A 12694-nucleotide genomic window follows, 5' to 3' on the forward strand; every position below is an offset into this window, starting at 1 on the left:
TTTGCTTTTAGTGGGGTTCGGTTGTGTTTGTGGTGGGGGGGGGGGGTGGGTCAAACATTTGGTGGGTGTCGTGGTTCTTTGCAAAGTGGCAGCTGCACGTCGTGGCCTGACGGTCATGCAAGACCCGTCGTGCAGCGCGATTCATCTCGGGTCACGGCATCCAGCTGTTGGGCCCCTCAGATGGTGTGAGATTGTTAGGGGCCTTGAGCGCCCGATGCTCAAGGACCTCTCACCTCACTTGCTTATTGAGGCGTCGCAGCAGCACTCGGACAGCCTGCCAGCTGTGACACATACGGCTTGATTGACAGGTACAAAGTGGCCCCGATGTGTGTTGGGGTTCCAAACCCCCCCGTGTCACTCAGCCGTCCCTGAACAATGCTGGATTGTTGCAGCCGGTGGATCAGAGCGTCTTGTCTTTATTGAAGTGCAACACATGTCGGGTGGGCGCGCTCGCTTGAGTAATTGAAAAGGTGGGATTAAAGAGAGGCAGGAATGTGCACCAGTGAGCATGACTCCGTCTGATAGGAGCACCGGTCGGGGGGGGGGGGATCCCGTGAAAGATGATATTGTCCTGTGGCAGCATCATTTCAACATTCCTACGTAGGTGCCCAGCGCACAGATTTCCTGGGGCATTCCTGTCCGCATCTTTCCAGGTCGAATCTGACTAGCGTGTGTCATACTGAAGTCCAAGACCAGCGATAAAGCTTTTGTTTAGGTACAAGCACGTTCTTCAAAAATAGGCGGCTAACGATCGTAATTGTTTCATTCCGAGAGCGTCTGGCTTGATGAAAGTGCGCTCCGTGCTCATTACTTTCCCTGATGATCTTAATCCGCCGTCTGAACTCGGGCCTGTCACATGCACCAAAGGATCCGAGAGGGCAGAGATCAAACCGCCCCCCTGCTCACCCCGAAATTCACCGTCTCCTCATTAAACTCGTCCACTCGACATCCTTTGCATCTGTTCTTCCTTTTTTTTTTCTTGGATTTCTGATTTCCAAATAACCCAACCACCCCTCCATCGACGCGCTCACATCCAAGCTCCTCCTGACGATAGCCGCGGCATTTTCCTCCATAAAGGGCCCAAACTTATATGATTGTCAAAAGACAGGCTGTATTTTGTTAAAAGCAGCAGCATCTCTCTTTCAAACTGCTCACTGGCTCAGCAAAAGAACTACAAAAAAAAAAAAAACATTGTCATGAGATGGGCAAAACACCTTCGGCAGGTGCTTTCATTCAAACAGGTTCTATTTAGGAGGAAGGTGTCATGCATGAATTGAGGTGCCCGTTGAGCGGCGGGCAATGCCATGTTTGTCACGGTTCTGTTCTGTTTGTGAGCAACGGGTGGCATTGGAGGGCTCCTCCTCTAGCGTCGCACCCGTCGGTCATCATGTCATTCGCTCTCTGTTGTTCAGAGGACTTTCCAGGGTACCCATGCAAGTGTTTTTCTTAATTTACTTGATTCAGTTGACGCCGGCTTCTCCTGCCTCTTTGCTTTTTTTTTTTTTGGTCCTCTACCACCACCCGCTACATGAGAAGGGCACCTTGGCAACAGTCTGGACCCGAATCTCTCCGCCACCTCGCTGCAATTTCTTTTATCTGCAGCAAGACTGGAACCCTGACCCTCCAGTTCCGAAGCGCGGTTTGATGGACCTTTGGAAGATATTCCTATCTGTGCGCATATTCTGGACTATTTTGTCACTAACATCTCCTCCCCTCCCGTTTTAATGTCCTTGCTTGATTATTTTGTTGACAAGCACACAAATTACCTTTTGCAGGAATGTCACGGCATTTGGATAAGAGGCTGTAAATATCGTTTCATACGGCTTGCTCATCAATCAGATGTGACCTGTTGTTTTATGGTCCCAAAGGTTAGTTGGATATTTTACTAGCCCCATCCGTGTATTCAGCCCTATGATCATGATCATGATTATTATTATTATTATTATTAGCTGTGAATACCGAGCTGAATGCCAACATCGAGACGTTGAAAGGTTTCAGGCGATTATTTTTCCATTCTCAGGCCAAATTTTGTTCCCAGCACATCCCTGAACATTTCCAACACCAATACTGGGATTAGCAGCTTCACATTTCCAAATCACTTTATATTTATGGCAATAAATATAATGTTATTGTTGACGTCTGCGCTTTACTTAGGCTATGTCGGCAATATCGAAGCAGCAGTATCCGTGTGCGGAGGTCTTGCGAGGTTGCAAAACTTCAAAAGATTGCAACAAAATATGGTCTTTAACCCTTGTTGGATATGCTACGCATTGTTAATAACCGTGCAGGTTCACATCGAGCTTATGTTTGGAAGGGCCTCGTAGCTCATTGTTCTTCAGTCAATACAGCACACGAACATAACGGTGGTGTCATTATCGCTTGTTGTCAACATTCAATAAAGTTGTTTCGGTGGCTGTCATTGCGACTGGCCACGTCCCCCGCTGGCGCAAGATTCAGCTCGTCATCTAGAAATGAGCGCTAAGGTGACAGCTCGCCGTCTGACGAATGATGCACCGCGCAGTGTTTCAGAGATGACTCTCAGTTGAGACGAACTGACTTCTTTCACCACTTGACATATTTAGATGAGTGTCGCATGTGCTCCTGACAGCATATCCTGATCTGATCGTATTCTCTCTCCTGGCATTTCCATTAACGAACTAGCATTGTAAATTCTCTTTTCCTCTCATATCCTCCACTGATTAGAGAAAGCGAATGGGATTAGCCCCCAGCCAAATCGAAGGGAACTAAAATATGACCAGAATCCACTTGGAGGAAGTCTTTGAAAGTTCCCTTTTAAGGCACTGCTTCCTTCTCTTTTCACCGCGCAAACCGCTTGGCTTCCAATCAGGCTCGGCCCGGTATCAGATTCTGATGGTATGATGATAACCGTGAGCATGTATCAGTTCACGGCGAATCACGGTATTGCAATTATAACTACTTTGAAAATAATGCAAAACAAGATAAGAAGAAGTATTTACGGCTCCATGGATTGTGCCCGAAGGATTATTTACCGCACGTGACTGGCAGAGGGCAGACTCTTTGCATCTCCAAAAGAAGACAAAACAACAACACGTTAAAAGGAGACTTGCAACTGCACGCACATCAAGATAGGCCAGATTTGACACCCACACGCGTGTGCACTCGACGAAAATAGAGCCCAGAGTCTTGATGGATTTTCAATATGGAGCCAGTGTGAGTTTTCCTTTTTCTTTCACTTTATCATTGTCCAATCATCTCGCCTTCCTTTTGCTCCTTTCCCTCATCCTGCTGTCTGGACAGCGTATTAAGTGTTGGGTGGCTCTAAACGAACCTTTTTTTTTTTATCAGTTTCAGCCATCAGAGTCCTATGTCTACCACTTCATCCCCGTCTGCGTACTTTCTCGCCACATCCTGTAAAGTCCACAAAAAAAAAAAAAAAATTCTTATTCTAGCCCTGATCACTCATGTCTAAGTTTAACAATGTGGAGTGAGTGGATTTTCCACAAGGCCAATTGAATTATTGAGGTCAGGCTATGCAAATTCTGCAGATGTGCAGTCATTAATCTTCTGGTTTGTGGACAAAGGTGATCATTTATTTGTGACTCACGTTTGGTAAAATGTGAAGCCAAGTCGTGCACGGCACACTGGGTCCCCCCCCCCCCCATCGTTCTTTGAATTTGGTTGAAGTGATTTCTTTGTGGATGCAATATTTTTTGGTTTTGTGCTCTGGCCAAACCAAATGTATCAGTTATTGTTCAGCACAACAAAAATAGATTGCGTGTTTAAAAAAAAGCAAGCCAAATAAAAGGTGCCTTCAATTGTTTTCTCGAGTAAAGCGTGAGATCATGTTGCTTGACTGTTTTTGCCATTTTCTTTTTTTAATTCAAGAGCAGCAATTGCGCATGAAGAGAGAGATCCAATGTGTATTCATTGAAAATAATTTACCACAAATTACATCCTTGTACATCATAGCTACATAAACAGTGTCAGTGGGTCTTAAACCAGGCCCTGTGGGACACTCACCCAACAGCCTCCACGAATATCAACGTTCCAGATCAAATGTACGGGAGAACGCCGGCCTTGATGAAAAAGAGTTTCAGTGAACTCAAGCGTGAAGTGTTAATTGTTTCTGCCAACGAACCGCGCTACATTCCTTTATTATTGTTTGGTCCCTCCCGCCGAGATGAAATCCTCTCCGATCCTGAGTCTGTGTCTCGACCAGTAATGGATATAACTGGCAGCGAATGAGAAGCATGCGTGGGTGTGTTTGTTTAACCTGCAGATCAATCCACACAGCATGGACAAAAAAAGAAAGAAAAAGAAAAAAACGTCTGAACACAATGACGGACAGTGTGCGGTTCGTTCGCCTGCTGTGCGTACTTGAAAAGGCTCTGACTTAACTTTCTTTGTCCATCCCGTGTTGCCGCAGATTAATATTCTTTAATATGCGCATTTTTGTGCAGCGCTGTAGCTTAGCGCACTTGCTCATATCAGAGCGTTGTCTCCGTTCCAAATGGGATCATCTCAGTGTGAAAGAAAGATTAGTGGGACGAGAGCGGCAGCTACAACTCTGCGCTGATCCCAGCCCCCGGCGCTACAGTACGACTAATGTGAACATAATAATTGCTTTTCATGGTGCAATGGATGAAAGTTTCAGCCCTGCACTCAGACAACCGAGTCCTGCACTCATTAAGAATAATTGCGAAATTCACAGAGATACCTTTTCGTTTGCCCCTGGCAACTTTTTGTCAGCATGATCTGCGTCTTAAGTGTATTATTGGGAGATTTCTGTTGGCATTGTTGTCAAGTGATCTGCTGACTGTGGGAAGAGGTGATGTATTCAAAAGCAGCATTTTGCAAAGCCAACCAAAGAAAAATAGGAATCGAGAAGAAACCCCCACATTGAGTTCACTCGTTGAGACAAAGCAGCAATGCAGCAAGTCGGATGATATCATCAAACCCCAAACTGACCACGTTGTCATCCAGAAGTACAATACAAAGTTATTTTGTGTCATTAGTGAGCATTTGTTTTAGTCTTTCTTCTCGTCACAAAAAAAAAAAAAGACCATTGTCTGGAAAAAAAAAAAGAAACTTTCAACCTAATTTAACCAACGCGTAGAAAAGATGAACGTCACAGTGCTTTGATAACAACAAATCAACTTCAGTTATTATGTCCATTCAAACACACTGAGTGATTTAGTGCTTTGATAACAACAAATGAACTTTGTTGTTGTCTCAGTTATTATGTCCATTCAAACACACTGAGTGATTGGAACCTACGAGTTTGTTATTGCAATTGTCTTGAAGCTGAATGTGTTCTGATCCCGGAGATGGTGATCAGTGAGCACGCCTGGCTGGATGATGGGCCACTATCACCAGAAATCAGGCATAGCCCATTTGTCCAGAATAAATGAAAACAATCCTTCCTGGCTGGGGAAAAAAATCAAATTGCAGGGATAGTACCATTCTTTAACCTTGTCAACATATTCACAAAGTTTCACATGCCCAATTCCGATGAATTCAAAGAGGAATAGGAATGGTTGTGGCTGTCTCTAGTGCACGTTTATCTTTGCTTGGCAAAACGGGGAAACTGCAGGACTGATGCCAGGTCTGGCTTATGCAGCCAGACGAGTTGTCCACACACGCACACGCACACACACACACACACACACACACACACACACACACACACACACGCACGCATGGCGTCGGACAGCGTGCAGAACAGCGTGTCACAACGCATTGGATGCTCCACTGGGTGAAGTTTGTCTGGCTAAGCTGGAGCGATATTTTTCCGATTTATTTGCTTCCCCTGGTTTTTGGATTCATGTTTGTAAAAATGCACGGTGAATGAATTGTTTGCTTTTGATGGATTAGTATATACTCGAACTCACAGTGCATCAAACCACTGCATAATGCTATTTGACTTTGCAAGATGCATCAAAGGCAAAGAGGTCCGTGAATGTTTTCCAACGCATCGGCAACGTTATGAAGTGTACGCAAAGAACCCGCGATGGGATCAGACTTCAGCTCTACGCTGATCCCAAGGTCAAATTTCACCTGATAATGAAACCTGACTTGCAACGTTGTTGGAGAAACTATTTCAACGCATTGTTGTTCTCTGATCCTCTGGAATGAAAAGGGTCAAAATTAGAAACTGAAAATTAAATACGTCTCAGTAGGATTCAGTGCAGTTGCGCAACTCCAATCAAATGTAGCTATGCACTTGTCCGACAGTGTCGATCAAATTTGATTCTTCTTCTTTTGTATTAGTAGAATTCGTCTCTTGTACTGTGGTGCATGTACAATATATTCCGTCACGGGCAAAGTGGTCATGTCATGGTCTACATAAACTCCCCGTCACTCGCTTGTTTCATGTTGTGCATTAATTGGGCAGCCATCCGCTTGAACGAGGGGATATTAGCCTCACGGTGATGCAAATCACGAGTGTGCCTGTGTCATGAATATGCAATGAGCGGCTCTTTCATAAACATGAGGGGCTGTATATAGCCCAACTCCGACTCTGGCCACCAGTAATTCAGCAGAGGCTTTGCCGGGAGGTGGGCAGGGAGCGAGCATGTGAGGTGAGGTGAGGAGGGGACGGGCTGGGAGACGCGGCCGCAAGCTGGGGGAGTACAGTCCCGTCAGTCCGAGACACAGCAAACGGAGACGGAATCATTCCGGAGGGAGACGGAAGATATCTGCTTCGGGACTCTTGCCGCCCGAGCGGCCGCGGGGTGGGTGGGGAGCCTGCATGGTGTGACCTCCTCCACCATGGGATGCAGCCTCTGTCGCCTGCAGAAGCCTCAGGAACATTATCAACTTCTCTATGAAGTCTGCCAGGTACTGTCACCCGGTGTGTTCGGTCGGTCGCGCTTGTTTCTTCCCGGTTTTGTTTTGACACCAGCCCGCAGCGGTCACTTGGGTTCTCGTTGAGTTGTTGCCGAGCGGACAGCTGAGCAGGCTGAACTCTGGCCGCAGGGGTCATTGTGAGGTGGCGCGCTTTTGCTTAAAGGGAGACGATGATGAAGAGGTGACAGCTCTCTCAATGTGTCTGCTAGTGTGCGCCGACCTGCGTCCACCTCCTCATTGTCACTCGAATGCTGACTCCGTGCGCTCAGCCTTTAACCCCGGTGTGAATTTATACAAAAGTTTATATTTAACAACTGGTGCTTGCTTTGGCCTACAACTAAAAATGACGCATCTTTGACGTAAGGTATCTAAACTCATCGTTTCCAGTGTCATTTATTTGTAGCGCTGAGACAACTCCGAATATGAGGATTTATTTTCTTTTCCATAATGACATTCTTGGGAGGAAAAAAGACAAAAAATATTGGAGATCCAACATCCTCCAGCCACGACGACTGCTAAATCCCGCAGAGGTGTGGACCAGGACTGCAATTTACTGAGCCGTGCCTCATCTCGGGTTGGCTCGATTTCGTCTTTCTTGCCAATAGGTGGACGAGGTTTTACATTCATTAATCAAGCCTGGTTAAATATTTCTCCTGACATCGGAAATAGTTAGTCATTTGGGTCTGGTCTACTGTGTTGTTCGAGATGTACAGTATTTTATATGTGATGAGTTAAGGGCAACAAAGTTGAAGTAACTGTAAGGTTTGACTTGAATCTGATCCGAACAAGACGCACGCTTGTTTTTCTTGTGTGCAAACTGAAGTTTGATTTCAAATGATTCACAGAAACACGCGCTGATTCGAACGCGAAACAGATCACGCAAAATGCCTGTGTGTCAAATTAGTTCATGACGGGAAGAACACAGGGCATAAGCCACTCAAGAAATTGAGCTTAGAAACGCTTTTCCCCACAGACGTCAACATTTACTGCATCCGGCAGAGACACTCGTGCCAGAAGAAAAATTATCAACACAAACATACACCGGTTGGCGTATCGAAGACACAAGACTCCAGAAATGATTCTCTATGAAGTCAGTTTGATATACCCCGAACGACTCTTCACAACTCTCTTCGTCTCTTTGCTAGCTACCAACAAGAGAACATTTTATTTATTCAAGGCAAAAATTAAAAAAAAAAAAGAGCTGATTGTGCTTTTCCTCACAGGACTGCATTTAAAACGGGAACACCACTTGTGCTTATTTTTGTGCACAGACAGTCGACAGTCCAAATATTATCAAGCACTATTAAACAGCGCTCAGTGTTCAAAAGAATTGTTTTCCCTTTTCGTAATGAGCAGAGGAAAAAAAAAAAAAGGCTGAGCTTGATCGCGCCGCAGGGTTCCTTTTAAAACTTGACCCTTCTGGCCGCCGAGAAGCCCTGTGTCCTCTCTTCAAAGCACAAGGTAAGTGCCATGTGGAGATGGAAGTTTCGCTGCTTTGTCAGGGGCTTTGCGGTTACGGGTCTTGGAAAGTTCGTACGAGCGTCCAAGTGCGCTTCATTTTTCCCATAAGCACCACGTAATGGCTGCGGCGCCATGCTGAGGACCCGCAGCTTAATTAGAGCCGTCGGTACAAGGTGGCTCTTGAGGTTCTGAACTGAGTCAGGCTATTGTTTGTCTGCGAGATCCTTTGCTTTCTTCCCAAATCCTGCTCAGCCAAAGGAACGCCGTTTTACCCAGAAACCGTTGATCCGCCTCAAAGAAGCTTCCTCTTCGAGGCTTCCCAGGTGCCAGTGCCTAATTATCCGTATTTCCGAGTGAAGTTGTCTTACTCCGCTCAGGAATCCGAGCAGTCACTTTGCCAGATGATCTCAGTGTGACTTCTGGTGAACAGCGAGATTGGCAAACGGCGATGCAGACATTGGTCTAAGGCGCAGTCAGCCATCTGCCTCCCTGCCATGCCGTCAGACACCACCGCCATCAAAGCATTTACCAAAACACACGGCGCTCTCTAATGAGAATCGACACCTACGGTGTCGAGTGACGAAGAAGGGGATCGCAAGCCCCGGCAATGCGCTCCTGACGCCTGACGCGGTGGCTTCTTAATAACACCTCGGATCAATCCCGTTGTGCCATCACATCTGCGAGACACCGGAGCAGGTGGCTGTTGCCACCAGGGGAGTGCCCGTGGAAGCGCATATACTTTTGTCGGCCAAGAATTACGGTCTCAGACATAAAACGACCTCTTAAATCAGAAGAATCCAACAAATCGACGGTAAATAAACCATTTTCACCCTGTACATATGAAGTCAGAGTTTGAGGAGTGAGGTGAAGAGATTGTCCGCCCCGCCCCGCCGACCTTTAGCGCCTCTCAGGTAGTTCAGTCTGTCGGAGTGAATCATCATGAGACACAAAGCTAAACTAAATAAGAAATGCAATATATATCTCCGTTTTGGTCCGTATGCGGCTTGTGGCTCTGACGAAGGGCACCGCCTCACATACAGTATCAGCGTCGTCCCATCGCGGTGGAAGCGCCTCAACGTCCCGGTGCCAAGAATACTGCAAACAGCAACATTGTGGATGACTCAAGGTATTTTTAGATGGCTACACACGAGGTGTGGCTGTCCGGTGAAAAGGGTTTGAGGTCTGTTCCACGGTGCCTTGGGCAGTGAATTCCAAAGGCCGCAGCTGCGCGAATTCCTCACCGACCGCGAACAAAACAGACGTGATTTAGAACGAATTAGTACTCCTTTAAGTGCGGCTTTTCTCTTATCATTAAATGGATTGAACAGAGACCTCTCTCAGAGGACGCGCCGGGGGTCGCCCGAGTCACTTCTGCATGACAGTCACGGTTAGTTATGTCAACGCGGACGATGGCTCAAGTTCATCCGTGGAGGCAAATCTGACCCGAGATGAACAGAAGTGAAGCAAAACTTGGCGTCATTGCAACAAGTTGGATGTATCTTTTCAAACTGTTCCGACTTCCACCTTGTCAGATGACAGGTTTATTCCGGCATAGTCTGAGATCTCCCGAGTGATGAAGCAACGTGTATTGTGTCAGTAGAGTGTTGTGTGTTTTTTCCCAGTGTGCCGCAAAGGGCCAGTCGGTGTCAAAGGTGAGATTTGTGAATAGAGGCGGTGGGACCCCCTCCACAGCTGGGAGGAGACTCCCCCCAATTGAGAGCACTGGAGCAGAATGCTCGCGGCTCAACAGAAGAAGGAGGGGGCCGGGGGGGGTCTAAAGGCTTTGTCTCTGGTTCACTGCTTTCAAGTCGCCCCGGGATTCCTGGCAACCAGGTTGACTGCGGGAGACGACATGCGGCATGAAGAGCACACAAAGGAGCCTGTATTTCTCAGATGATGCGCAACGTCGGGGCTCTCTGTGGGCCACAAGCGACGATTCCAAGTCGTGTCTGACGTTGGGATGCTTTATTGCCGATTTACTGCAAAACAGCGCTTTAATTTTCTCGACATCGATATCAATCGAGTGTTTTTGTTTCATGAGTGATCTTTTTTTTTTTTGTTGTTGTTGCAGTTGTTACATTTGTCTTATGACGAGCAAAATGTTGGCAATGTTTAATGTTGTGGAATTAGAAGTTTAATCTCTGCTGAGATGATCCAATTATCCTTGAAGCTCAGGATTAACATTAATCCGTGCTGCTTGTTCGTTGGCACATATCCTCTCTTCCTGATTGCTGCTTGAAGTCGCATCATTTTCCCATTATAGTCGCCATTCTTCTTCACGCATCCAAGCGCAGTCATTTTTGCATTGGCCCTGCGTCACAGAAAAGAATATATATATATATATATATATATATATATATAAAAGAGTAATGGATATATATATATATATATACACACACACACACACACACACGCACATCCTTGTATTGTTCCCGAAACATTTAGTCCGACAACTTTTCAGGGATTGAAGATTTAAGGCAGATTTATGGACATTTAAGATTTATGCCATACCGAATGACCCGCAGCACCACGTTTTTGCTCGAAGGTAATGTGCTCAAGCAAATTTTTTGGGAGTGTTTTCAGCTGCATGGCAGTGGAGGGACAGTCACTAGTTAACTCGCTTTGAACAAAAAGAAATATTGTGCGGAATCGGAGCTCCATTGTGAGAGTTACTTCACCCTGGCTACCGCTTCTTCTGGACAGAAATGTTCTATCAAATTTGAGTTTTTCCTACGATATGATCATCATTTGTTCGGTCGACAAGCACGTAATCCATTGCCATCAGATTTGGAGGGTAGGTGCTCACCACTCATTCATAGCTGAGTTCAAAGGCCATAATTATTGACTCTGCCTCTTTCCCAAAGTCAACTCGGATTGGCTTCAGCATCCCTGCACAAGATATGTATGAGATGATGGATGGATGGATGATTTCATGTCGTGGCGGTTCAAATCTCATCAATCACTCATTGTTTTCAACCTGGCCTCTCGCTCTCTTCAGGTTAATGGCAAAGACCTCTCAAAGGCGACCCATGACCAAGCAGTGGAGGCCTTCCGTACTGCCAAGGATCCCATTATGGTCCAAGTTTTGCGGCGGGCCCCTCCGCCCAAACTGGTTTCCCCCACCGCTGACACCCAACTGTCAGACACCAGCACACAGACTGATATCACCCTCCAACACATGATGCCCCTCGCCACCTTGCCACCGCCAGCGCCGCCTGTGACCGTGCTCCAGGACTACCTGCTTCCAGAGGGGTAAGCACAACCTATCGAAAATGTTTTTGGGTTTTTTTTTTTTCCATATTCTGATTGGTGGCCAGTATGTGTGGCACCCAAGGCAACATGATGTGTATCTTATCAATTTATTGAATGACTTACGCTTCGAAATCTGAATTGGTCACACGCTGGAGTTTATTTACATACAGCAATTGATGGTTGATACATTTTAAGGGAACTCTCACTGTACGCCATTTAGAAACGTTGATTGCAAGTCCCAATGACGGGGAAAAAAAAAAAAAAAAGTCACTCAAACACAGATCGAGCTTTCACGCCGGCAGTTAATTGGGATCATGACACCTTATCGCCAAGCTGTGATCGCGCAGGATGTGTTTGAGCGCGGATGGGAGCGCGTACCTGTCGCAACTTCCACGGCGCACATGAGGCAAATTAAATCGAAAATGGTGTGAAAGGATATTTGCATCTTCCCTTTGTTTCTTTCCATGTCAGGCCTTTAAGATAGGAAAGTGCGGCTGCCTTTTGCGTCTTCTTCTTTAATTGATATCCTCTTCAAATGAATCACAGAGCATCTTGATTTGTGACGGGCCTCTGGGTTGCACTGCAGTTCAAAACGGTCGTGAGATATCGCGATAAAGATTATTTTGCTTCCAAAGTATTCCCTGTTTTAGTTTGTCCTTCAATCTGTCTTTTTTGGGCGTGGGGGGGGGTTTCAGGCATCCTCCTGGGCATGAATACTTTGACCCCAATGATTTCCTGGATGGTATTAATCAAGACATCGAACGTGAAGAGCTGGAATATGAAGTAAGCATTGTTTCTCTTTTGTTTTGAATGAATGAATGAATGAAGTCCAAAAATGACTGGACAATTTGTTGACACAATGTTGAACTTTTGCCTGGGATTTGGTGAACCCAAGTGTTCAGTCATATGAAAGAACACACAACGAATGGATTCATTCTTCCATTTTTAATGAGGAACAACATTTTTTGAAGTGTCTTTGCTCCCGGGCAAATCCAACAGGCACAGGTACGGCGCACTTCAATCTTCATCCAACAAACCCGCAACACGTCAGTGCGGTTTAAGCCGACTTGGCCTCGCCTTTGTGTCCCCAGGCACTGCCATTTCAAGTGACCACGTTTTATCCCGGTCGACATTGATTACCCCCCCCCCC

At 46.1% G+C, this 12694-nt stretch overlaps 1 protein-coding gene across 5 annotated transcripts in view; it reads left to right on the forward strand.

The window, feature by feature from the left end:
- The window catches only part of pdzrn3b (PDZ domain containing RING finger 3b), a 97527-nt gene that overhangs the window by 80234 nt on the left and 4599 nt on the right, over positions 1-12694 (forward strand). For 4 of the 5 annotated variants that reach the window (XM_019879492.1, XM_019879493.1, XM_019879491.1 and 1 more), the window contains 2 exons: positions 11291-11544; positions 12240-12327. In XM_019879492.1, the coding sequence (XP_019735051.1) occupies positions 11291-11544; positions 12240-12327 (342 nt within the window). Of the gene's footprint in view, positions 1-6544; positions 6823-11290; positions 11545-12239; positions 12328-12694 lie in introns of those variants that run through there. The other variant, XM_019879496.1, reaches the window with a different exon arrangement.

This window comes from Hippocampus comes, unplaced genomic scaffold (genome assembly GCF_001891065.2).
Source record: "Hippocampus comes isolate QL1 unplaced genomic scaffold, H_comes_QL1_v1.1 scaffold44, whole genome shotgun sequence".
In the NCBI taxonomy this organism is placed as follows: Eukaryota; Metazoa; Chordata; class Actinopteri; order Syngnathiformes; family Syngnathidae; genus Hippocampus; species Hippocampus comes.